General features: G+C 39.7%; 2 protein-coding genes across 7 annotated transcripts in view; both read left to right on the top strand.

Annotated features, from left to right (window-relative positions):
- The window catches only part of NSD3 (nuclear receptor binding SET domain protein 3), a 142,605-nt gene extending 130,846 nt beyond the window's left edge, over positions 1-11,759 (top strand). For all 6 annotated transcript variants that reach the window (XM_043982895.1, XM_043982894.1, XM_043982892.1 and 3 more), the window contains 5 exons: positions 285-401; positions 2,139-2,280; positions 3,421-3,527; positions 4,555-4,759; positions 5,760-11,759. In XM_043982895.1, coding sequence (XP_043838830.1) covers positions 285-401; positions 2,139-2,280; positions 3,421-3,527; positions 4,555-4,759; positions 5,760-6,001 — 813 coding nt within the window. In that variant the 3' untranslated portion in view covers positions 6,002-11,759. The remainder of the gene's footprint in view (positions 1-284; positions 402-2,138; positions 2,281-3,420; positions 3,528-4,554; positions 4,760-5,759) is intronic.
- Positions 11,760-12,407: 648 nt separating this feature from the next.
- On the top strand, positions 12,408-22,313 carry PLPP5 (phospholipid phosphatase 5). The gene is made up of 7 exons (XM_043983258.1): positions 12,408-12,504; positions 12,669-12,777; positions 13,056-13,146; positions 13,685-13,748; positions 14,272-14,396; positions 15,141-15,311; positions 22,154-22,313. Exons 1-7 carry the CDS (start codon positions 12,428-12,430, stop codon positions 22,192-22,194), a joined length of 678 nt encoding a protein of 225 aa, XP_043839193.1. The 5' UTR covers positions 12,408-12,427; the 3' UTR covers positions 22,195-22,313.
- The last annotated feature ends 9 nt before the right edge of the window (positions 22,314-22,322 follow it).

Here is a 22,322-nt window from a genome sequence, read left to right as displayed (position 1 = left end):
TTTGCTTGCAATCACTTACACAGCTGGTAAATGTACTAGTCACAGTCAATCCTCACACCCATGTCTCCTGACCCTAAATCCTTCATTCTTTCCACTGCCCCACACTGTCTATCGCTCCTGGGCCATGTCTGAAAAGTAGCCAGACTGAAATCCATTCACATTTCTGCAACTAAAGCTCATTCTACTTTACGCAATATTTCAGTGCTCTTTATGAGATCTATGTCATCCTTATTTTAGGAGCACCACTATAACAACATACTTTTTGTGTTTTTTATTCTGGATAGGGTGAATTCGTAAATGAATATGTTGGTGAGTTAATCGATGAAGAAGAATGCAGATTGCGAATCAAACGTGCCCATGAGAACAGCATAACTAATTTTTATATGTTAACAGTTACCAAGGTAAAAAATGTCTTTTTTTCTTATGAAACAAGAGGGTTTTTAACATTAAGTCCTGCATTGAGGCTATTTAATCAGTATGAGTGAGCCCAAATTATTTAATTATGCAGCCAAATTATGTCTTCAGTGATTGAAAATAGAGCCAGAATGCTAAGTACTATAATTTTGTACCTGTAATGTATATTAAACAAGGGTTTGATAGAGTAATTTTTGAGATCCTGAATATTTTAAGCAGCTGGTAAAATTTTATTTTTAAGAAAGGCAACAATTCTAAAGTACAATGTACAGTTTTTAAGTTAATTAAAGGAGCAACAGGGTAATGATAAATTATACAATGAAACCCTGATAAGTAATAATGATACCTTACATTTTTATAATACCTAATCCTTTTAAAAGTATTTCACATTTATTATTTCCAAACACAATCTGATATCTACCTTTTACAGATGAGGCATGGCAAGGTTAAGTGATACATCCAAGTTCACACTAAAAATCAGTGGCAAAAGCATAGACTAGAACCCAGCCTACTAGGAGATAAATCTCTGCTTGAAAACCTAGAAAGTTTTTTTTTTTTTTTAATTTTAGTGAGGCAATGGGGGTTAAGTGACTTGCCCAGGGTCACACAGCTAGTAAGTGTTAAATGTCTGAGGCCGGATTTGAACTCAGGTACTCCTGACTCCAGGGCCGGTGCTCTATCCACTGCGCCACCTAGCCGCCCCGAAAGTATTTTTTAAAAATAACTCTTCTTTTAAGTAATAGGGAATCTAAAACATAAATCTATTTTGCCAGATGATTTCGCTTTGAAATTCTACTGATTTTTAGAGGCTCCTTATGCAGCACTCCAAAGACTATCCAAATTATTACACTTAACAAACCCAGGAAGTTCAAACCATCAGTGTAAATATAGGCTAAGCAGCATTACCCTTCTGTAGACTTTCTCTCCCAAGTTTGCCCTATCACTGCGCTTTTAACTCTGCTACAGGGAAGTAAGCAATGTGTTCTTGAAACAGTCTCTGAGGCATAGAGTTATCTTCATATATGCCCTTCCAAACCTCAGTTCAAAAATACCTCCAAAGAAAGTTCTCCCTAATGATTTTTGAGACTTTAATTTTTCAGGTGCTGTCATTAATTGTCATCTAACCATTTTCTCAAGCTCCTCCACTTGCCTACTCAAGGTTCCTTGATGCTCAGTTCTTTTTTTAGAAAGGGAGGGGTCGTTTTTTTGGTTGGGTTTGTTTTTTTGATTGAGGCACTCGGGGTTAAGTAACTTGCAACAGGGTCAGACAGCTAGTAAGTGTCAAGTGTCTGAGGTTGGATTTGAACCCAGGTCCTCCTGACTCCAGGCCCGGTGCTATATCCACTGTGCCACCTAGTGGCCCCATGCCCAATTCTCAGTAGCAAATACTGTTGAAAACATTGCTGTAGATTGTTCTCTAGTTAAAGTAGGTCTTCATACCCTATCCTTTGTCCAATTGAATTTCCAAATATCTTTGAATGTTTGTTTTTCCAAGTGCTAGACTTATTAAAAGAAAATAAGCTGAACTATCACTATTTCACAATTAACCTTTGTCTTAAGGACAATAGGCTAAAGCTAATTTCTAATGGGTATATAAGTTACTGCCCTTTTGGATTGTTTAAATCTGAAATGTTAATGAAGACTACAGAACAGGCAGGTGGTACAAGAAAATCTCAGAGGCCCACACTGATCTCAAGTAAAAGATAATTTTCTTTTTGCTTAAGGACCGTATAATTGATGCTGGCCCAAAAGGGAATTATTCTCGCTTTATGAACCATAGTTGCAATCCAAACTGTGAAACTCAGAAGTGGACGGTGAATGGGGATATTCGTGTTGGACTTTTTGCTCTTTGTGATATTCCTGCAGGTAAAGTAGCCCTTCTCTCTTTTTTTTTTCTTTCCTTTTTTTCCTTCCTTTTTTTTCCACCCTTTTCTTTCATCATAACTTGGTCTTCCTTTTAGAGGGGGGAAAGCCATAAAACATTTTGTCTTCGGGTTGGAAACTCCCCAAATGTCTGTGAAGTATGCCTTATTCTGAATTCAATATTCTTTCAAAGTGTGCAGTTATCATAAAAAATTCAAATATGTGCATCCTGAATAAGACAATACATTGAGTCTCAGGACAGGTGATAGGCTTTGAGATGCAGTGCTTGCTCATATTCTCATGGAATTGCTTAAGTAATGATGGCCTATATTTGTAGTCATTTATGCAAGATTTTTAATTACTGCTCTTTTTTAAGCCCCAAAGGCATTTAGCTCTGTGTTAACTTGGGCTGAATTTGTTTCTTTAAAAGACTGATCAGTTCCAAATCATACACATAAAAAGTTTTTTAAACAGAACCTTTCATTATCCCCATGCCTTCAAGGAATGTGGTGATGAGACAGTTTTCAATTTCTAAAATGTGTGAAAGAAGTGAGGAAGGCGTACTCTTTGGCCTAAGGTGTGGGATTTTTAAAAATATATTTATAATATTAAGAATTATATAGATTCTGGCTAAGGAAAATTAGGGAGACCCTCATTTAAATTCCTGCTTGATAGAAGTGTGTGATAGCCATATTTATTGGACTCTTACTCTGACTGTAAGACTGTGTGGCTGTGGCTAGCATCAGTTAATCCAAAATGACCTCCAGTGATTCCATGTTCTGTAATTTCATGACCATAGGATTGTTTACTGAATAGGGAGACAGCATTGGAAGAGAAAATAAACTAAATAAATTTTTTCTGGAACATGGATTTTTGATTTCTTGGTCCTGGCTACATCGTCTCCAGCTGTTTATAAGTAGAGGATGCCACTTCTTTTTACAGTGTTTAGATTTGCTGTAGCTACATGTAGGCAGGATGTTTTCCTTGCTTTCTTTTCTACTGGTGTTTTTAATGTGAGACTTGAGGAGGAAGAATAGCCTTTAAATCCAAATTGTGTCTCTTTTCATTATGAATGTATGTCTGATGACGTTTCTCCTCTCAAAAATGTCTTGCGTGTGGGTGATTGCTTTCTTTATGTTTCAGGGGTAGAGTTAACATTCAATTATAACCTGGATTGCCTGGGCAATGGCAGGACTGAGTGTCACTGTGGAGCTGACAACTGCAGCGGCTTTCTAGGAGTTCGGCCAAAGGTCAGTTGTACAGGGAAGAATGGTTGCCCGGAGGATAATGCTTCCAGTCACAACCCATAGAAAAGAGGGGTGGTGAGAGCAAGATCCTGCCAACCATCCCAGGAGATGCTAATTTGGGGGTACCCAGTCTGTTTGTAGAGTATTGATTACATTGGTAAAAGTTCTGACCTCTCAATAAAGCTTGTTGAATTAAGGGTTGGAATTGTATTTCTGTGATGTTTCTTTGACTGGCTTAGCTGAGTTTGCAAATTCATGAAAAATTTCCTCTTTTTTTTTTTTTCCCTGCATAAGAATTGTTGGGGGTGAGTGGTCCCTGTTTGTGAGGCAGTGCTGCATAGAGGATAGAGATTCCAATCTGGAAAGAGCTAAACTCAGACTCCACCTCTGACAATTACTAGTGTCAATGTGGACAGATTACCTGTTTTCTCTGAGTCGCATACTCGTTGTTGTGTCATGTACTTGCTGTTCCAAAATACTTTCTTTAAAAATTACTTTATTGGGGTCAGCTAGGTGGCACAGTGGATAAAGCACTGGCCCCAGATTCAGGAGAAGCTAAGTTTAAATCCAGACTCAGACACTTGACACTTACTAGCTGTATGACTCCAGGCAAGTCACTTAACCCTCATTGCCCCTCAAAAAAATAAATAAATACTTTATTGCAAGATTATCCATTGTACTTCAAAGAAGGAAGGAGGGGATCTTGTCTTATCCCATTGAGTAGGAAATAACGTTAACTATAAAAAAAGTGAGCCAGACTAATTAAAGAAGCAACACCAAATAAAGAACACTAGGGAAAAAACACTAGAAAAAGTAAAACACACAAAAGCCAATAAGAATAAAAGACTATAGTTTTATTTTCTTAAAACAATAAACAGTCACAAATTTCTCTAGGTTGTCAAATTCCTTATTAATTTCAATGAATGTAGAATTACAGTGAGGTTTTGTTTGTTTTCTTTTTACTTTCCACCCAAAGCTTCCTTCCTCCACTGTCTCTGGTTATTATACTGTGATTTTTTTTTCTTGCCAGACGGCATTTGCGTCAGCAAATGAAGAAAAAGCAAAAAATGCCAAGTTGAAGCAGAAGAAACGGAAAATCAAAACAGAACAGAAGCAGATGCATGAGGATTATTGTTTTCAGTGTGGAGATGGAGGAGAGCTGGTCATGTGCGACAAAAAAGACTGTCCAAAAGCATACCACCTCCTATGCCTTAACCTGACTCAGCCACCATATGGTGAGAATTGGCATTTGCTTGCTTGCTGTTCAGTGTATTTTTATATTTGAGCCCAGCACATGTTCACCTTTCCTGATGGTATCCAAGCCATAGGGGAGTAGAGGATAGGCTAGTTGTGGAGTCAGAAAGCACCTGGATTCAAGTCTCTGTTCTGCTTCTTGCTGCCTATATGACCTTGGGCAAATCATGTAGCCTCAGAAAGGTTATTTCCTCCTCTGCAAAATGAAGGGATTGGAGTAGATGACCTATAAGGTGCCTTCCCATTCTAAATCTATAACCGTGACTATAATGGGGTCAGTGAATCAGTGAGTAAACATTTATTAAGCCCCCACTGTGTGCTGAGCATTGGGGACACAGAGCTAAAAACTGAAAGACAGTACCTGTCCTCAAGGAACTTACAATCTAATAAGGAAGACAACACACAAAAAGGATACTGAAAGTGGAGAGGGAAAGTATCTGGTTTGGGGGCATGGTGAGGTCCAAAGGAGTACAGCCTAGTAGCAAATAAAAAGATGGCTGGCCCAGGCAGCCTCCTTAAATGAAGGTTTTGAAAGGACCCCAGCCTCCATTCAGAGGACCCCAGGAACAGAGGATACTGTTGACAGAAGTAATCTTGCAGCCTGAGAGTTGGGAAATGAAGGAGAAAACCAAAAGAGCACAGCTGGATAGGAGTGAAAAGCAAACAAAACCATTGATGGTAGAAATGAAATTCCTCTCTGCCTTGGTGTGGATTTGGGTGCTCTGTGGCCAGCTATATCTAGTTATTGATTTGATCACACTATGGGACTAATAACTCTTTGGGGAAGCAGTAAGGTACTCCCATCTTTAAACGTGTCTGCGCAGTTCTCTTTGTTGGCTTAAGCTCTATATTTTTGTTCCGTTGTACCCCACCTGAACTCCAATGAGAAGAAAGGTGAAGGCTATGTAACATTTTAAGTGAATTTAACCTGCATAATCAAATAAGCATGAAATTGTATTTTCTTCTTTATCTCCACTTCAGGAAAGTGGGAATGTCCCTGGCATCAGTGTGACACATGCAGCAACTCTGCAGTTTCTTTCTGTGAGTTCTGTCCACGTTCATTTTGTAAAGATCATGAGAAAGGGGCTTTGGTGCCCTCTGCACTGGAAGGTCGTCTCTGCTGCTCTAAACATAACCCCAAATCTCCTGTGGCACCAGAGTACTGGAACAAGATAAGATGCAAATTGGAATCACAAGATCCTGGAGATGAAGTGAAGGAATGAATTTACGGTGTTTTTATTTTTTATTTTAATTCTTTTTTGAAAAGAAAGAAAAAGGTAAAAAGTAAATAGGTGATGAGATGATAAAGAAGACACTGTCATAATGTACTTAGTCTATCACTTGAGCTGGCTTTGTAACTAGAATGGAGGAGTTATGTGATATGGGCAGCCAGAGGTAGACAGTGGTGCCTGCATTTTGATTGGTTTATGATAGGGGTTGGGGAGTAGGGTGGGGGGATTAAATTCTGTGTATGTTTTCCTTGCCCTTAAATGTGCTTCTGCAGCTGAAAAACAGATATACCTTGACCTTTAAAAAAGAAAATGAGAAAATACATTTATGTCAGTAAATAGGAATTTCAAGTTTAAAATATGTTCCTGAGTGTAGAAGGCAAAAGTAGTCACCACTCCTTTATTTTAATTTTAAGGAATCTTGAGAAATATGACTTAGATAGTTTAATCAGTATGTTTAAAGAAAAAGTTAGGGGTGGGGGGTAGGGAGAGTAGGAACTCCACTTCACTTCTGGAATACTCCAGAAAAGGGTATGATAGTCTTTGCATACAGTTTTATAAACATTAATTTAGGCTAACTCCTTGTGGCCCTTCAGAATTCTGTGGTGGTCTTGGAAGTTGGGGTGGGGTTGGTCAATCTGGCTGTAAACAAAATGCCTCTTGCTATTGAGTGGACCTCTCTGGGCTCCATGAGAGCATTATTTAAGTTATTAATGGGGATAGAACACGTCAAAAAAAATTGCAGGATGACTACTCACTGGTTTTTAAATGCTTTTTGTTGATGCTAACTTTTTACAAATGACGTGTGTGTGTATGGGTATGAAGAAGCAGGAAGAACAGCTATCCTTACCATACTGCCACACTGATGTAGGCCATTAAAAGGAGATGAGATGCAACCAACTCAAAACCTTCTACTGGGGTCATCATCCCCATCATATGCAGATGATAAGCTTATCTGGAGAGGAATGATGGGCTTTATCTTTTTCCTTTTCTTTTTAGCCCCTTCCTCACCTTAACAAAACATTCCTTTTCTTAGCTGACTAGTCCAGCCTTGTTTCTTGGTGGAAAATACACAGATATACTTTGAATTGTATTTCAGTAGCTCTTCTTAGTTGTGATGGATGAATTTAAAAGGCTATATTTAAACAGTTTTCATTGATTGTTATCTTAGTACTTAACGTTACCCCACTGTTAGGAAACAAATAGCACTTCTAATTCCACAGGGTATGAAACAGTAACATAAATGCACTTGTTCTTTACCAATCTTCTGGGAAAAGCTCCCAGGGGAGTCAGTGTTAACGAAAGGTGTTGGCTGTGATTTATAATTTGCTAGTATGCCAAGACATCTATCTTACTCATGGAATTCATTCATTTTTAGGCCTCTAGGAATATGTATCCCAATATTCTCCATGAAAAAAAACCCAACAACTAAATAACACAAGATATGGTAATATCATTGTGTTAAGTGTCCTGTGTTCCTTTCTTTGAGTTTTGATGGAATAGAAAGAACTGCAGGCACAAGGTAGCATCCCCTTCCTTCCAAGGACCCACTTAGGAATACAGAAAAGAAATTGAATCCACCTCAGCGTCCCTTCCATACTTGGGGCAATTATATTATTGTATGGATTCCTTTTTCTACATCAGTTTAAAGCACTCTTAACTGAAACAAAATGGAAAGTAAGAAGGAAAATTCAGTTTTGTGCCTCTATGCACATATATGGATGAATGGACACGTGTGTGTACTGGATTTTATCTTTAAAAAATAGAACACTATGATTACCTTAAGCACTTGAACTCCCAATGTCCCCGAAAGGACTTACTGGGCCTCCTGTAATTGGTTTTTCTTTTTTTGTTAAAGGAATTAATTACTCCAGTAAAACTCAGTTCCCTGCGTTTTACCACAGTGGCAAGAGCTAAATGGAAAATGCTATCTGTGTCACTGGTTGTGGTCACTACTAACATAAATGACAGCTTACCAAAACACACTCAATTTTGCTTCTTAGCATTTATGTATTTTGATATCCTTTTAACATTATTTAATGATGTTTAGGCTTTGTCATACTTTTAATTTTGTACATGTATATTTGCTCTTTTTTTAAAAAAAGTAATAAATATGGAAGATTTAATTTAGTATTCCAAACATAACTCTTCCCTTGCAACAGCATCCAACAGAAAATCTGATGTTTGCTTTGTATAATAATGTGTTTAGCTTTAGTACTACTTAGCAATATTCTGTTGAGTTTTACATGGGAAGCCAGGGTGTACTAAATACTGCAAAGACCTTATATTGAAAGTATTTGTATTTGTATATGGTTTCTTTGATAGTATCTCATGGCTGGCTTTTTTTTTTCTTTGAGTAGCAAAGCTGTACCAAGATTTCTTTGTTGGCATAATTAATTGAAAAGCATAGGCTGTTATTTTAGACAGCTTAGCACAACAGAAGAGTTGGACCATAAATAACATCTTTTTCCATTAAGTGTACCTGAATGTTTGAAAGGGTTCTAAAAATGGGCTTGATTTGCCAGTGCTAGTGCCAAGAAGATGTCTCCTTTTTTCCTGGTCATACCTTTTTTAATGCACCTTTAGAATGTGAGGTTATGGAAAAGGTGAGAGTGTGTAAGTGTGTACACTTGCATCCAAACTATTCAGTACACTGTTTTTGAGTGACTTGAGGGTCACTCTCAAATTTGTAGTCGGTGGCATAAATTTTGTTGTTGTTTTTCCTTTTTACAAAGAAATGAACAAGGCAAAACCGCTAGGTTCCAGCATTTCCTCTATTCTTTTCTGCTTTACCTCATGTAATTATTTTGAAGGAGGATACAATTTGTGTTTGTTGGCACAAAGATCACATCTTAATCAGTTGTGGTTGAAGGTGAAATACTAAGGACCCTTCCCAGGACAATGTGAAGTAGGATGCAATGGAATAGACTTGGTCCAGTTTCAGGGAGCAGAAGATCTGGTTGTCAAGGTTGACTTACAGTCAGAGTTGATTAGTGTGAGGATAAATATTCATTCTTGGCACTGATGCCAGTGCAGCTGTGCAAAGCAGAAAAGTGAACTTTGTGGCTCTATCAATTCGAGAAGAATAGAGTTACAGGGGGAGGAGGGTTTTTTTAAAGCATATTGTCAATTTATCTTGAATATACATATAAGTTTTTTAAGGAAATGATCAGGTTTGAGTTATAAAGCTGAATTCCAAGATCATTTTTATGAGGGTTGGTGTGTGTACCTCTTCCCCCAATCTCTTCACCCTCATCTTCATAGAGAAAGAAATTATCACAGTGTGCCCATAAATACTGACCACAGCTAAAGCTACTCAGGAATTGGAACATCAAGCATTCTAACCACCCCGAGGACTGTGACAGAGTGGTTGAGTGTTCAGTTTTTAGTCCTGGTGGACAGAGTCGTTTCTTGCTCTGTGTTTAGACCACAGTCAAACTTGTTTGCAGATACCCTGGTCTATAGTTTGCATAACAGAAATTGCTCTCTGTAAAGTAATATAATCTCTATGCTGCCCAGCAGAGGTTGGTTATCTTTAAAAAAAAAAAAACCCTTTCTTTGTTGCACTTTTAAAACTAGAGTGTTTCTGCCATGTATCATGTTCTAATGGGGTACAAAAACAAAATAATTCAAATGGAGTTAATTCTTACCACTTGAGAAGTGCTTAGCACTTACGTGTTTTCATTAGGGGTGTTAGCAAATGAATAGTATGAACAGATTTGCCTCCAGAGTAGGGTCTTGTCCAATTGAGTTACTTCTCATTCTGCTGGTAGATCTAAGGATCCCCCAGATACATAAGAACTGGGGATATGAAGAGATCAGGTGAGATACTTTCCTTTGTCATGACCACTCCAAAAAAAGGTCATTGATCTTTGTTTTTAAACAGTAACTAAAATGAAGCTCACTTTGGTTTTCAGGTAACATAGGAAGTAGACACATTTTTGCTGTAAATTGGCTGATATTGAAAAGATTCAAAATTTGTATATACTGAAACTTTGCGAGCAAACTTTATCTGGGAAGGTATGGGGTGGGAAGTAAAATAAGGCAGTGGGGATGATGTTTACCACAGGTACGAAGTAGTCACTTTAACATTGAGACCTCTGCCTCATTGAATTCAGGTTTTTTCATGTATGTACTTGAAACTCTTCAGATGCTTATTTTACAACTTTTTTTATTTATAAAGTAGAAAGCATTGTTTTGTGTACTTCATTGAGAATTGGTAGCCAGGTCTCTTACCCTCCTTAACTTTGGGTGAACTTATGGGTAGTGCAAACGGGATGTTCAGAGTTGATGGCTCTGTTTAATGGATGCACTTAGGAAGAGACTACTACATAAGACACCAGCAGCAATTTAGACTATTTCCTATGTTTGTTCTTTATATCCATCATTGTATCAATCCTGTCCAGCTTCCCCTCCCTTTTCCTTTAATGTTTCTGTGTAACAAAAATGTTTGCACTTATATTACACTCCTAAAATGCTGGATGTAGTCAGTTGTGTTTCAGAAACTTCTTTCCGTTTTCTATCATAGTCCATTACAGAGTGACAGACTTGGGTGCTTGTGATATGTTTGTGTTTAAAGGAAGGGGAAAAGAATTTTGCTGAACTTCAGTGGCCTCTATAACGGAGATCCTTAAAAATTATTCCCATGTAAACAAAAATAAGGTAAAATAATGTCTTAATTGCCAAAGCCATTCATTCAGTCTTTAATGTTTTCATGTGTTTTTTATTGAATAAATCTGTTCATCAGAGTGGGAGTGCCCACAATTTCTAAAGCTCCTGCTTGGAAAGACAGACTGTATTAGGGTCATTTTGGAGGATAGCTCAGGTGGCCTAGCATTGGACCTTTATAAGGAATTCTTAAGAGTTTAGAAATGGACTTGGATAATATTTACTTTCTGTCATTGATTTTGATCGATATGTGTAATTTGTAGTGTTATATTCATATAAAAATTATATTGCCACTGATAACCAAGATGATAATGATTACAACTGGCTAGTGATGAGATTTTTTTTGCCTAAGGGTATAAGCATATTTGGGATTGGTATGAGAATTTAAGTCCTTTTGTACCCATTTTGAATGATGTTGCACAATAAACACAGATACCTAAAATCTAGACTCCGTTTTCATTTCCATGTGATCTTCATCTGTAATAATGATCTTTGTAGATTTGTTTTCTCTAGATTTTATCAGTAACAAACTTTGTAGATTCTGTGAAATGTTCTTTTAATGGAATCACTTGAGTCTGTAATAGGAAACCATCAATATTCACTAAAATCAATCTCTTATGAGTTTCTGTGACTTGGATGGAAGCTTTTAACACTAACAAATTAGTGTTAATTTTCCCTGGGGATGTTCCACTGGGGCATTACTGTATTATGACATGACTTGATGTTGCCGCATTGACTTTGAGATTTACAATATTTTGAGAGTTTTGTTGTTTGGCCTATGTTCTGTTGCATAGTGTGAAACATGTAAAGCTTGGTCAAACTGTATATAGATAGCTTACTGTTGACTAGTGTATTTAGAATTGCCTGTAATATTTAATCTTCTTACTGAATTGAATGTGTGTGATGGTAGGAACATATAATTTTTGTACATTATATTTACTGAGATGTTGCTTTTTTTATTTTACAAATACTTTGGAATTCAGATGCTTTTTTGCTTCTGTGAGGATTAATTTGGAAAGGTTTTTAATGACATTCCACTGATTACAGATTTTGCTTGAGATTGATTTCAATAAATTGTTCTGAATGTTCCAAGTTAAGCATTTGACTTTGTCTTTACTATTAATTCCATGTTACAGTTTCAGTGGGCAGAAAAAAAGATGTTATGTGGCCCTGAATGTTCTGGCTATCCAGGCAAGATTTTGGTATGGCCCACAGCAATCCAGAAAAACTGTAAATTACTATAATTTCCAAAAAGGTGTTCAGGGGGGCTTGGAAAAGAATGCTTAAGTGGAATAAGAGTTAACGGTGGTTGTGAGACCTGGCATGACCAAGAGGCTGCGGAAGAGAACAAGGCAGCTAGAACAAGAGCATAGGGCCTCAAAAATCTCAGTGATGATGTCACCTAACCCTCCATTTCACAGATGACCCGCCCAGTCTCTCATGCTTCGGGGTGGGGCTATCCTATTCTCTCTCCCTTTAATCCACCACTAGTAGTGCTGGAACCCAGGAACCAAAGAACTCAGTGAGGAAGTGGAAAACCACCACGATGCCCCGCCCCCTGCCCCCACCGCGGGCTTAGAACCACAGGTCCTCTCGCCTCCTTTATCCCGCTAGTATAAGTGATGCTGTTGGCCCTGCCTGCCGTAACCCCAGGGAACCACCAGGGGGCGATCGCGCGCTGCGTGCTCCGCTGGGGTGGGGGCGGGGCCTGCGCCCGCCACGTCAGCGGCGGCGGCACCCCGGCTCGGTTCCATGGGGAAGGTGGCGGCGGCGGCGGTGGCTCTGGGGGCCGAAGTCGGCGTGCGGATCGTGCTCTTTGCCGCCTTCGTGTGAGCCGTAGTGCGCCCCGGGGCGGGGGCTGTGGGCGGAAGGCGACCTGGACGCGACCGTGCGGGGGAAGGGGGGGCGGAGGGATCCTCCCCCTTTGTCCCCCTCCTCATCCCGCCTCACTGGCTCGCTTTGGTGTCTCTTCACCCTCCCTTCCCTCCTCCAGGGTGATGGAGCTTCTCCCGCCCTTCCAGAGGCTCATCCAACCTGAAGAGATGTGGCTCTACCGCAACCCCTACGTGGAGAACGACCGCTTCCCCACCAAGCCTATGTTTGTGGGTCCCTCCCCGCCTAGGGGCCTCCCCCCAAGCCCGGCACATTCGCTAAGCGGCCGGGGGTGGGGGGCGGGGTCAGACGTCCCTCGAGCCCCTCCAGCTGCCCCCTCCCCGGCTACAGCCCCATGCTGGGGTGTGAGGGCCCGGCCCGGAACTTAGTGGACTATCTCCTTGGGAAGCGCCCAGAGGTGCTAGCATGCTTATCTGGGAGGGGAGCTCTGCCCCCGCAGCCCAGGTCACGCACCGGAGCGCTTCAGCTCTGCGATGTTCCCTTACAGTTGATCGTGTTTCTGTGTCCCCTCTCTCTGATCCTTCTGGTTAAGTGTCTTAAGAAAGCAGATGGAGCGGACACCAAGCAGGCATGCCTGGGTAAGGGCTGCTTCGGCAGCGTCAGTAGTGTGCAGGAGAGGGAGGGAAGGAGCGCCCGGAGGCAGTGCCCAGGCCTCTGGTCCAGCTGCTCAGGAAGTCTGACTAGAGAACCTCGCTTGGGTCTGCCCGGCTCAGGGGGCAGATGTCCTGATGCCAAACGTTTGTGGTAAGAGTGTACTACGCCCTTTACATACACCACCTCTGATCCTTGTTGGGGAACTAAAGCTCAGAGGTTAAATGATTGGCCCGAAATGACAAAACGAGTGGAACCGAGGTTTTTCGACCGAAAATCCAAATGGTTTTCCATATGCTATACATACCACAGATAGAAGGCTTATTTGGGAGCACTGTCTCCAAGATGTACAGGGTCTCCTAAACTCCGTGTCCCCCTCCCCCCATTCTTAGGAAAAACGGTTTCCACAGATGGTTGTTACTTTTTGAGGTTTCTGGCTATTGTGAAAGCTCATATTTTGCTGAAACACTAATCACACATTTCCCCGAGGGCAGGCACCACAAAGGTGAACTTTTCCTTTTGCAGCTGCCAGCCTTGCCCTTGCTTTAAATGGAGTCTTCACCAATACAATAAAGCTGATCGTGGGAAGGTAAGGGGTCAGATTCACCTGGACCTTTTATTGGACACAACTGTTGGTGGCATTCAACCACTTCTCAAATCAATTAAGCTATGAATTTATGTATGTTACTTCAGTCTGTCCACATTTTCTCTCTTTTCTTCTATGGTTTTCCCCACACCTTTTTTCTTTCTTTCCACTGTGTACTTTAGACCCACCAGTGGCACTGGTTGGCCCTGATGACAGATTTCCTTTTCTTCATCAGGGGGTGGCTGATATGCTATCAAGGCATGTTGTGTGTTTGATATAAAGATGAATTCATCAGGAAGATTTTGCATTTTCAGTAATAATGATGCTCTACCTTGTTCCATCTAAACTCCCTTACCTACTCCTTACAAATGACAGCTTTTGTTTAAAAGACAGCTTACCTAGGTCATTGGTGTTCCCGTGAAATAGATCAAAGTTTAATCACTGGTCTACAGGGCAGTGAACTTCAAACCAATTCTCTAACTGATAACCAGTCTCAAGTAGCCCACAGATCTTCTATTCCTTCTAGGCCTCGCCCTGATTTCTTCTATCGTTGCTTCCCAGATGGGCAAGCCAATTCTGAACTGATCTGCACAGGAGATGAGGAAGTGGTCACCGAGGGCCGGAAGAGCTTCCCCAGTGGGCATTCTTCTTGTATGACCATCAAGTGAATTCTTTTCTTATTTTATGTTTGTAATTGGAATACTAAGAAATTGGCATCATTGAAGAGTAGGTAGTAGCTAGTGACTTTTTTTTATTTGTACTCTAATACTGGACACCTTAACTTTTCACCTTAGAATTTTACTACTGGGGCAGCTAGGTGGCGCAGTAGATAGAGCACTGGCCCTGGATTCAGGAGGACCTGAGTTCAAATGTGGCCTCGGACACTTACTACCTGTGTGATCCTGGCTGGGCAAGTCACTTAACACCAATTGCCTCACCAAAAAAAAACAACAACAACAACAACAAAAACTTTACTACTTTGAGCCCCCCACAAACTTGAGAATAAGAATTGAAAGTAGGAAGCATTATCAATGAGTTAGCTCACCAGTTCCCATCAAGATATTCCTGAGGTTGTATGCATTAAATAGTAGAATCATCATGCATTTGCAAATAATTTATCATTTTCCTGAATTGACTTACACGTTTCTTAGGCAGTCATAAAGTTAGTGTTATTACTACCTTTGAGATTATTTATTTATATTTTATTGCTTCCTTTTCCCCAGCCCCTGTTGGCCTTGTATAGTATGAAAGAGGAAGATACATAGACAGTGAAATGGACAGTGAGGGCCAATAGCACCTTTTTGAGGTTGCAAATGATTCCTGGGTTACAGTCTAAAGAATAATGAATTAGCTTCCAACAAAAAAGCACTCATGTATTGGCTTTCTCTGTTTCAGTTGCATTTGCTGGACTGGCCTTCACCTCCTTCTACCTAGCAGGGAAGTTACACTGCTTCACTCCAGAAGGCCGTGGAAAATCCTGGCGGCTCTGTGCCTTCCTATCACCTCTCCTCTTTGCAGCCATCATTGCTCTTTCCCGAACCTGTGATTACAAACACCATTGGCAAGGTAAGGTCTTGGGGATAATGTGTATCCTTCTCTAAGAAGCAAAAAGAAAGGGACTTGATTAGGAATTTTCCAGTTTTACTCCTTGAAACCTACATATGGAGGAGACAAAGTTGCCAAAACTAAAATGATCCTACAAGTTAACTTTACACAGATTTGAAATCAGGGATGGTTAAAGATCACCAATGATAACAGGAGACTTGTACAGAAAAGGAAATGGTCTCCAAGAGGCAATTAATCCCTAAGTGGTAACATGTTCAGTAGAAAGTACCCCTGGACTTTAACATGGGGGTAGAAGGTTCAAGCTCTAATTCTTAACTATGGTCATGGGCAATGTACTTCACCTCAGAACCTGCCAGTTTTCATCATTTGTAAAATACAAATAATACTTTCACTGTCTAGATCGAGATGATAGAAAGTGCTTTGAAAACATAGGTGAAATCTTAGTTATAAACTTTAAGAATTCAAACTGGGGCAGCTAGATGATGCAGTGGATAGAGCACCGGCCCTGGATTCAGGAGTACCTGAGTTCGAATCTGGCCTCAGACACTTAACACTTACTAGCTGTGTGACCCTGGGCAAGTCACTTAATCCCAATTGCCTTACAAAAAAAAAAAAAAAAGAATTCATACTAATAGACTTGGCCCTTCTCAGCAATACAATGATCCAAGACAATTCCAAAGGATTCATGATGGAAAATACTCTCCACAGCCAGAAAAAAGAACTGGATTCTGAATGCAGATTGAACTAGACTATTTGTACTTTTCAAATTTTTTTTTCTTTCTTGAGGCTTTTCCCTTTTGTTCTGATTCTTCTTTCACAATATGACTTATGTGGAAGTATGTTCAATGTAATTGTACATATATAACATATCAGATTGCTTGCCATCTTGAGGAGAGGGGAGGGAGAAAACTTGAGAAATCTAAATGTCATTACCTAGTTCAGAGAAGCCCTAAAAAGACAATATGGCAAAGGTAGTAGAGTTCTCTTTAATTGGGCATTCAGTTGATGTGCTGTAACTCTTAGTTGGGAGAGACAGAGATTCTTTGTTTGTTTTTTTTCCCTTGTTTAGATGTGCTTGTTGGATCCATGATTGGCCTGAGTTTTGCCTACCTCTGCTACAGGCAGTATTATCCTTCCCTGACTGATGTTGAATGCCATAAGCCATTCCACTGTAAACGTTATTTTTCCCCATTATAGACTTGATGTTTAGAAACCGCCTACCTCACATAAGAACAATAAGAGCACTCCTTCCTGTCTTTGACCTATCCTCGGAAGACATGGGTTTCAGGCCCTTCTTTTTACCTCATAAATGCCACAAGTGAAGACGTGGGCAAAACCAAACCCTTTGTCTTCCTACCTGGATATATCTGTAACAGTGCTTTTCTACTACTGTAAAATAGACAATGTTGTTGGGGAAGACCTTTTGAAATTGAGAAGAATCAAGTTCATTGTGATAAAGGTGTTTTTTTATGAAATGGTGCCCAAGAGACAAATAAAAAATATGGTTAAAACCTAAGAAATCTAGACTAAAGAGTGATGTCCTCATGAAATTATTGCAAGTTTGAATTATAAAACTTTTTTAAAAGCCAGTGGTAAATACTTTAGGTTACTCAGATGGTTGTCAGCCAGCCTCTATGTTAGGCCTCCTGACTATTAGCTTCACTAGGGCAGACTGGGTGAGAATATTTTCAGTCAGTCAATATACACTTATTAAGCACCTGCTATGTGCTAGGCACTGTGCTAAGCACTGTTACCACTTCAAGACTTGGTTCTTGTGACCTTCCTGTATAGTTTAATGTACCTGCTTTAACTTGAAACAGAAAAACAGAATGCCCGTGTTATATATAACTGGGGTTGAAATATAAAAAAACAAGACCCTTTATAGCCTAGAGTCCCCAAAAAGGGTAGAATCAAGCTCATCTGCCCATTTTTCAGGTCATTGTTACCTGAATACTTGAATAGAAAATGGCCAAATATCATTTAGATCACTGTTCTTTCTACATTAAGGTCTTCAGAGTTTTCATATGAAGATTTTTAGTGCTGAAGACATAATTTGTTGTACAAATATAAAGGTTTGAAGAAACTTAAATTGTATTGGAGTTTTAATGAATTTAAAGCATGACTCCACCACCTTAACTTTGGGCTATACCCATCTACCTTTCTTTCCCATGAGGGACCAAACAGTGATAATTGAAGCCAAAACAAAACTATACATTGTACCAGCTTGGCCATTTCATTTATTTGTTCCTCAAAAAGGGCAGTGGATTTGGAGTCAGAGGACCTGGGTTCAAATACCACCCCATCTTATTTCAGGCAACTTACTTAGCCCTCCACAGGACTCAGTTTCTTCATTTGTAAAATCAAGGAATTGGACTACATGACCTCTAAAGTTCCTTCCAGCTTACTGTGTAATTTTGTGTTTCTGCCTAGTGAAAGCGTGAGGAGGGCGGCAAAGGGAAAAGGGAGGTCATGGGAATTTCTTGTTAGCAAAAACATTTTTAACACTGAAGGGAAAGAAGTTGCTCATCAGTTTTCAGGTAACTTTATAGATGCACTTTGCTTCCTTTTCCCTTTCCCCATCAGGGATATAGTTAAATGAACCATGTAAGCTATTCTTTCTGAACTCATTTTATAGGACCCTCAAATATGTATTTCTTCCTGTTTATGTTTCTTAAAAGTATGTCTGTGCATTTTCTTACCAGAAAATGCCATTTTCAATCTCTCTGTGCCTCCAAGAAACATGATTTTATATCAATAAAAAAAAACAAACAAACACCCGTGCTAGTTTTGCTAAAGTTGTTGTTCTTGGACCTCAAGAACCTATCAAGAGATAGGACTGGTGGCAGTTATCTGTGCAAACTGCTTATGTTTAATTCAAGTATTTGATTTTGCTCTTAAGATTGCCTGACACCTCACAGGTATGAGTGAATATGAAGGAATATCTTTAAAAAAATAAAATTAAGGGGTAAGAGAGGATTGCACTGGGAGAAAGGGAAAGGAAGAAGTGGAATAGGGTTAAGTATCTCACTTAAAAGAGCAAGAAAAAGCTTATCCAGTGGAGTGGTAGGTGGGGGAGGTACTGGGGAGTGAGTGAACCTTACTCTCATCAGAATTGGCATAAAGAGGGCATAACATACACATTCAATTGGGTATAGTAATCTATCTTACCCTGCAGAAAAGTAGGAGGGGAAAGGGGGATGGGGGGAGTGATAGAAGGGAGGGCAGATTGGGGGAGGAGGCAGTCAGAAGGAAAACACCTTTGAGGAGGGAAAGGGTAAAAGGAGATAAGGAATAGAGTAAATAGCATGGGGAAGGGAGTAGGATGGAGAGAAATTGAGTTAGTAATAGTAACTGTGAAATGATGAGCAGGATGCTCAGAAAAACCTGGAAAGATTTACATGAGCTGATGGAAAACGAGAAGTACCATATACAAAGTAATAGCAATATTATATGATGATGAGCTGTGAATGACTTGGCTATTCCCAGCAATGCAATGATCCAAGACAATTCTGAAGGACTTAGGAAAAATGCAGTCCATCTCCAGAGAAAGACTTACGGTGTCTGAATACAGATTGAAGTATATTTTTGGTTTTTCTTAAGTGTTTTTGGTCTGTTTTCTTTCACAACCTGACTAATGTAGAAATGCTTTGCATGAGGGTGAGAGTTGCAGGGATTTGGAGCTACTCTTCCCTGTGATAAAAAGGACAGCAGAAAAGATCATACCCACTTTTGTTGGAGTCCCAGGAAACCATCCTGCCCATCTCTCCAGATGGGTGAGAGGTTTTCTGGTCTTGGGTAATATGAGTTGTGTCCAAACATGGGAAGTAACCGAGAACAACTCAGTAGATTTTTCATCCCTGATCCTCCCCTGAGCCGACCTATGGTGGTATTGTGGTGGAAGATCAGCCTTACCCCCTAACTGGGCTGGGACTTGTGGGTTGGTGCGGCTGGCCACCCTCTTTACCATGGCATCTGAGCATTTCTCCAAATCTGAGTCTAAATCAAGAAAGAAACACAGCCCAGAGGGGTAAAAAGGGTCATCGGATGCTCTAATCTGCCTAGATAGCATAGGATTCACAGATTTAGACCAAAAGGCAGAGGAAATATTCAATAAATGGAATGAGAGGAGCCAAATAGTCAAAAATAAAGAGGAGGGATTGTGAGAAATGGGTAATTGTCTCCTCTCAATGTGGATATAACAGTCAGTCATACTCCCCTGACCTGTTTGTAGGACAAAGGTCTCAGATCCCCTCCTCCCCCTCAGGTTAGCAAGGTCACATGGTTCAAGGAGCCCTGGTCTCAATTAGGTCTTCTCCAGAGTTGTGTCCATATAAGGAATTATAAGGTCCACTCCTGAGTTATGCCCATACAAGGAAGAGGGGTGGGAATACTGCGTTCCGATTAGCTAGTTTGTAGGTTGTAACCCTGACCAGTGAAAGGTCCATTTGCGTTAGGGACTAGGGTATAAAACGGCCTGCGAGCCCCCTTTCGGGGCACCCACTAGCTGCACACTAGTGTGCCTCCTTCTTATGAGAAGAAAATAAAGCCTTTGTCACCTCAAGAAAAAAAAAAAAAGAAATGTTTTGCATGACTACACATGTATAACTTAAGTTAAATTGCTCGCATTCTTGGGGGGGAGGAGGGAGGAAGAGAATTTGGAACACAAAGTTTTTTAAATGGACGTTAAAATTATTTTTACATGTAATTGGGAGGGAAAATAAAATTCTAAATAAATGGAAAAAAAAAGATTGCCTGCCACCTTTCCCCCTTTTTTTTTTTTTTAATTTGTGGGGCAATGAGGGTTAAGTGGCCCAGGGTCACACACCTAGTAAGTGTCAAGTGTCTGAGGCCGAATTTGAACTCAGCTCCTACTGAATCCTGGGCCAGTGCTTTATCCACTGTGCCACCTAGCTGCCCCCCATTTTTTAATTTAAAAAAAGGGGTATTCTGTATAGGGAACAAAACTAACTATATCTTGGTTGCTTTGCTGAATTTTTTTTCTACTCTTCTATTCATTATAAGGGTTGAAGAGGGAAACGGGGAGAGAGACATTAGGAAATATAGGCAGTTATAAAATAAGGTGTCAACACAAACTGCTTAAATTGCCTTAAATTATAGAACAGGAGTTCTTAAGCTGAGGTCTGTGGATAGATTTCAGAGGATCTGAATTTAGGTGGGGGGAAAAAATCACTTCTTTATTTTTCCTTAACCTCTAGCAACTATTTAAAACCATTATTTTGAGAAGGGTTACAAAAGCTTCACCAGATTGTCCAAGGTGTCATGACACTAAAAAGGTAAAATGTCTCGGCTTAGTGTCTATATTCACAACTAGTGTGACTGGGACTGCAAAACAAACCAAGCAATTGAGTAAAAAAAAAAATCAAAAACAGTTTTTTTATTAAGACCAAAATACTTAGTGACTGAAATTTTTATTTTTCATTTTATTGTTCCAGTGTCACATAGACTTAACCACAGATAAATGGTAGTCAGTGTCCTCTGTTAATGTGATTAAGGCTCTTTGAAGGCAATAACCTTTTCACTGTCAAGGGGAATGTAAGACAGGGGCTGTCTCAAATTTTTGTTCTGGAAACCCACAACCTTAGCAGATAGACACCTCTTTAGAAAGCCTAGCTAAGTACTTAGTCTTTTCTGATAATGCCACTATAGATACTGAAAATAGAAGTATTCAAATATCAGCTGGTGCCAATATTTTGTGATGTTTAAAATCTAAATGTGTGGTCACCTTAAATTAGAAGCTTTAGCACTGGTCTTTGCGCATTAAGCATTTATTAAAGCATACTAGGTATTAGAAAAAAAGATAACATGTGGAGTTCAGAAAGTTAAGAAAAGGCTATCTAGGGGGCAGCTAGGTGGTGCAGTGGTGGATTCAGGAGGACCTGAGTTCAAATCCAGCCTCAGACACTTGACACTTACTAGTTGTGTGACCCTGGGCAAATCACTTAACCCCCATTGCCCCACAAAAACAAACAAACAAAAAAGAAAAGGCCTATCTTGCCTAGAGTTCCAGCCTGGTCTGGTTTTTCCTCAAGTCCTCTACCACGAGCCTGCTTCAAACATGAACTGCTCCACAAAATGAGTGTGGAAGCTTTTAATAGGTCCAGAGCAGAGGCAGTCCTTACACACTGCTTCAAACTGATTAGTTAGCGTCATCCAAATCCATTGGTTCACTGCACTTGAAGGTGGCCTCCAGTTGAGTTCAAAGTCTTTAGCTTTTGCTAACAATACCTTCTTAAGGGCCAGCCAGGTGTGGTTACAATCTAATTAACTTGAAGTAGGCTAATCAGCAAAGTCAATCTCACTTAATTCTATCAGTTCTAAATTAATCTCAGGTGGGGTCTTTGGGTATCTGCCAAATCTCATTATTTTCTCACAATTTCTAAGTACAGCCAGTTTTCAAACTGACAGTGAATTGTTACTAGAAAAGGTTATTTGATAAAGGCTATTTTCTCTGAAAAAAGGTTTAAATTGGGTGTTGTATTCCTAATGCCAATTTTTAAGAGATATGGCCGTGGTTGCTTATATTTAAATAAGCCAAGAAATATTGATACACTGTATAGTATAAAACTTCCTAATGCATATGTAAGGCAGCACAATAACAAACTACTGTGTAAACTGGAAAATATAACACACTGGAGCAGAGTTCAGATGGACAAGAGGTTTAAGCTGTTTCCTCTGAATGGCTCCAAGTTTACATTACCTTTATTAAAGTTTATATTAAATATCTTATTTTTTCTGGCATAAATGAGTAATATACTTTAAAAATACTGTTTCACCAAGAAAAACATCAGTCTCCCCCTAATTCTGCCCTATTTTTTTTGCAGATGTGAGCAAAGTGGTGCACTTTTGTAGAAAACTTAAGTAAATGTCCTTTTTGATTGAAAATTGTCTACAATTAATAATAAATAGTCCATATTTGGTATTTTTGAGGATTCTTAGTCCTGAGATTAAAAATACAATTTATACACTGAGGATGTAGAAGCTTTGTTTATT

Source organism: Dromiciops gliroides, chromosome 2, assembly GCF_019393635.1.
Source record: "Dromiciops gliroides isolate mDroGli1 chromosome 2, mDroGli1.pri, whole genome shotgun sequence".
In the NCBI taxonomy this organism is placed as follows: domain Eukaryota; kingdom Metazoa; phylum Chordata; class Mammalia; order Microbiotheria; family Microbiotheriidae; genus Dromiciops; species Dromiciops gliroides.
Note: the sequence above shows the minus strand (reverse complement) of the source record. Positions and strands in the feature narration are given on the sequence as shown.

Excerpts from the sequence above, each read along its gene's own strand:
- PLPP5 (XM_043983258.1), top strand. The coding sequence starts at position 12,428 with ATGGGGAAGGTGGCGGCGGCGGCGGTGGCTCTGGGGGCCGAAGTCGGC. Across the intron at positions 12,505-12,668 it reads GTGCTCTTTGCCGCCTTCGT|GGTGATGGAGCTTCTCCCGC; the intron begins GTGAGCCGTAGT and ends TCCCTCCTCCAG. Across the intron at positions 14,397-15,140 it reads CCCCAGTGGGCATTCTTCTT|TTGCATTTGCTGGACTGGCC; the intron begins GTATGACCATCA and ends TCTCTGTTTCAG.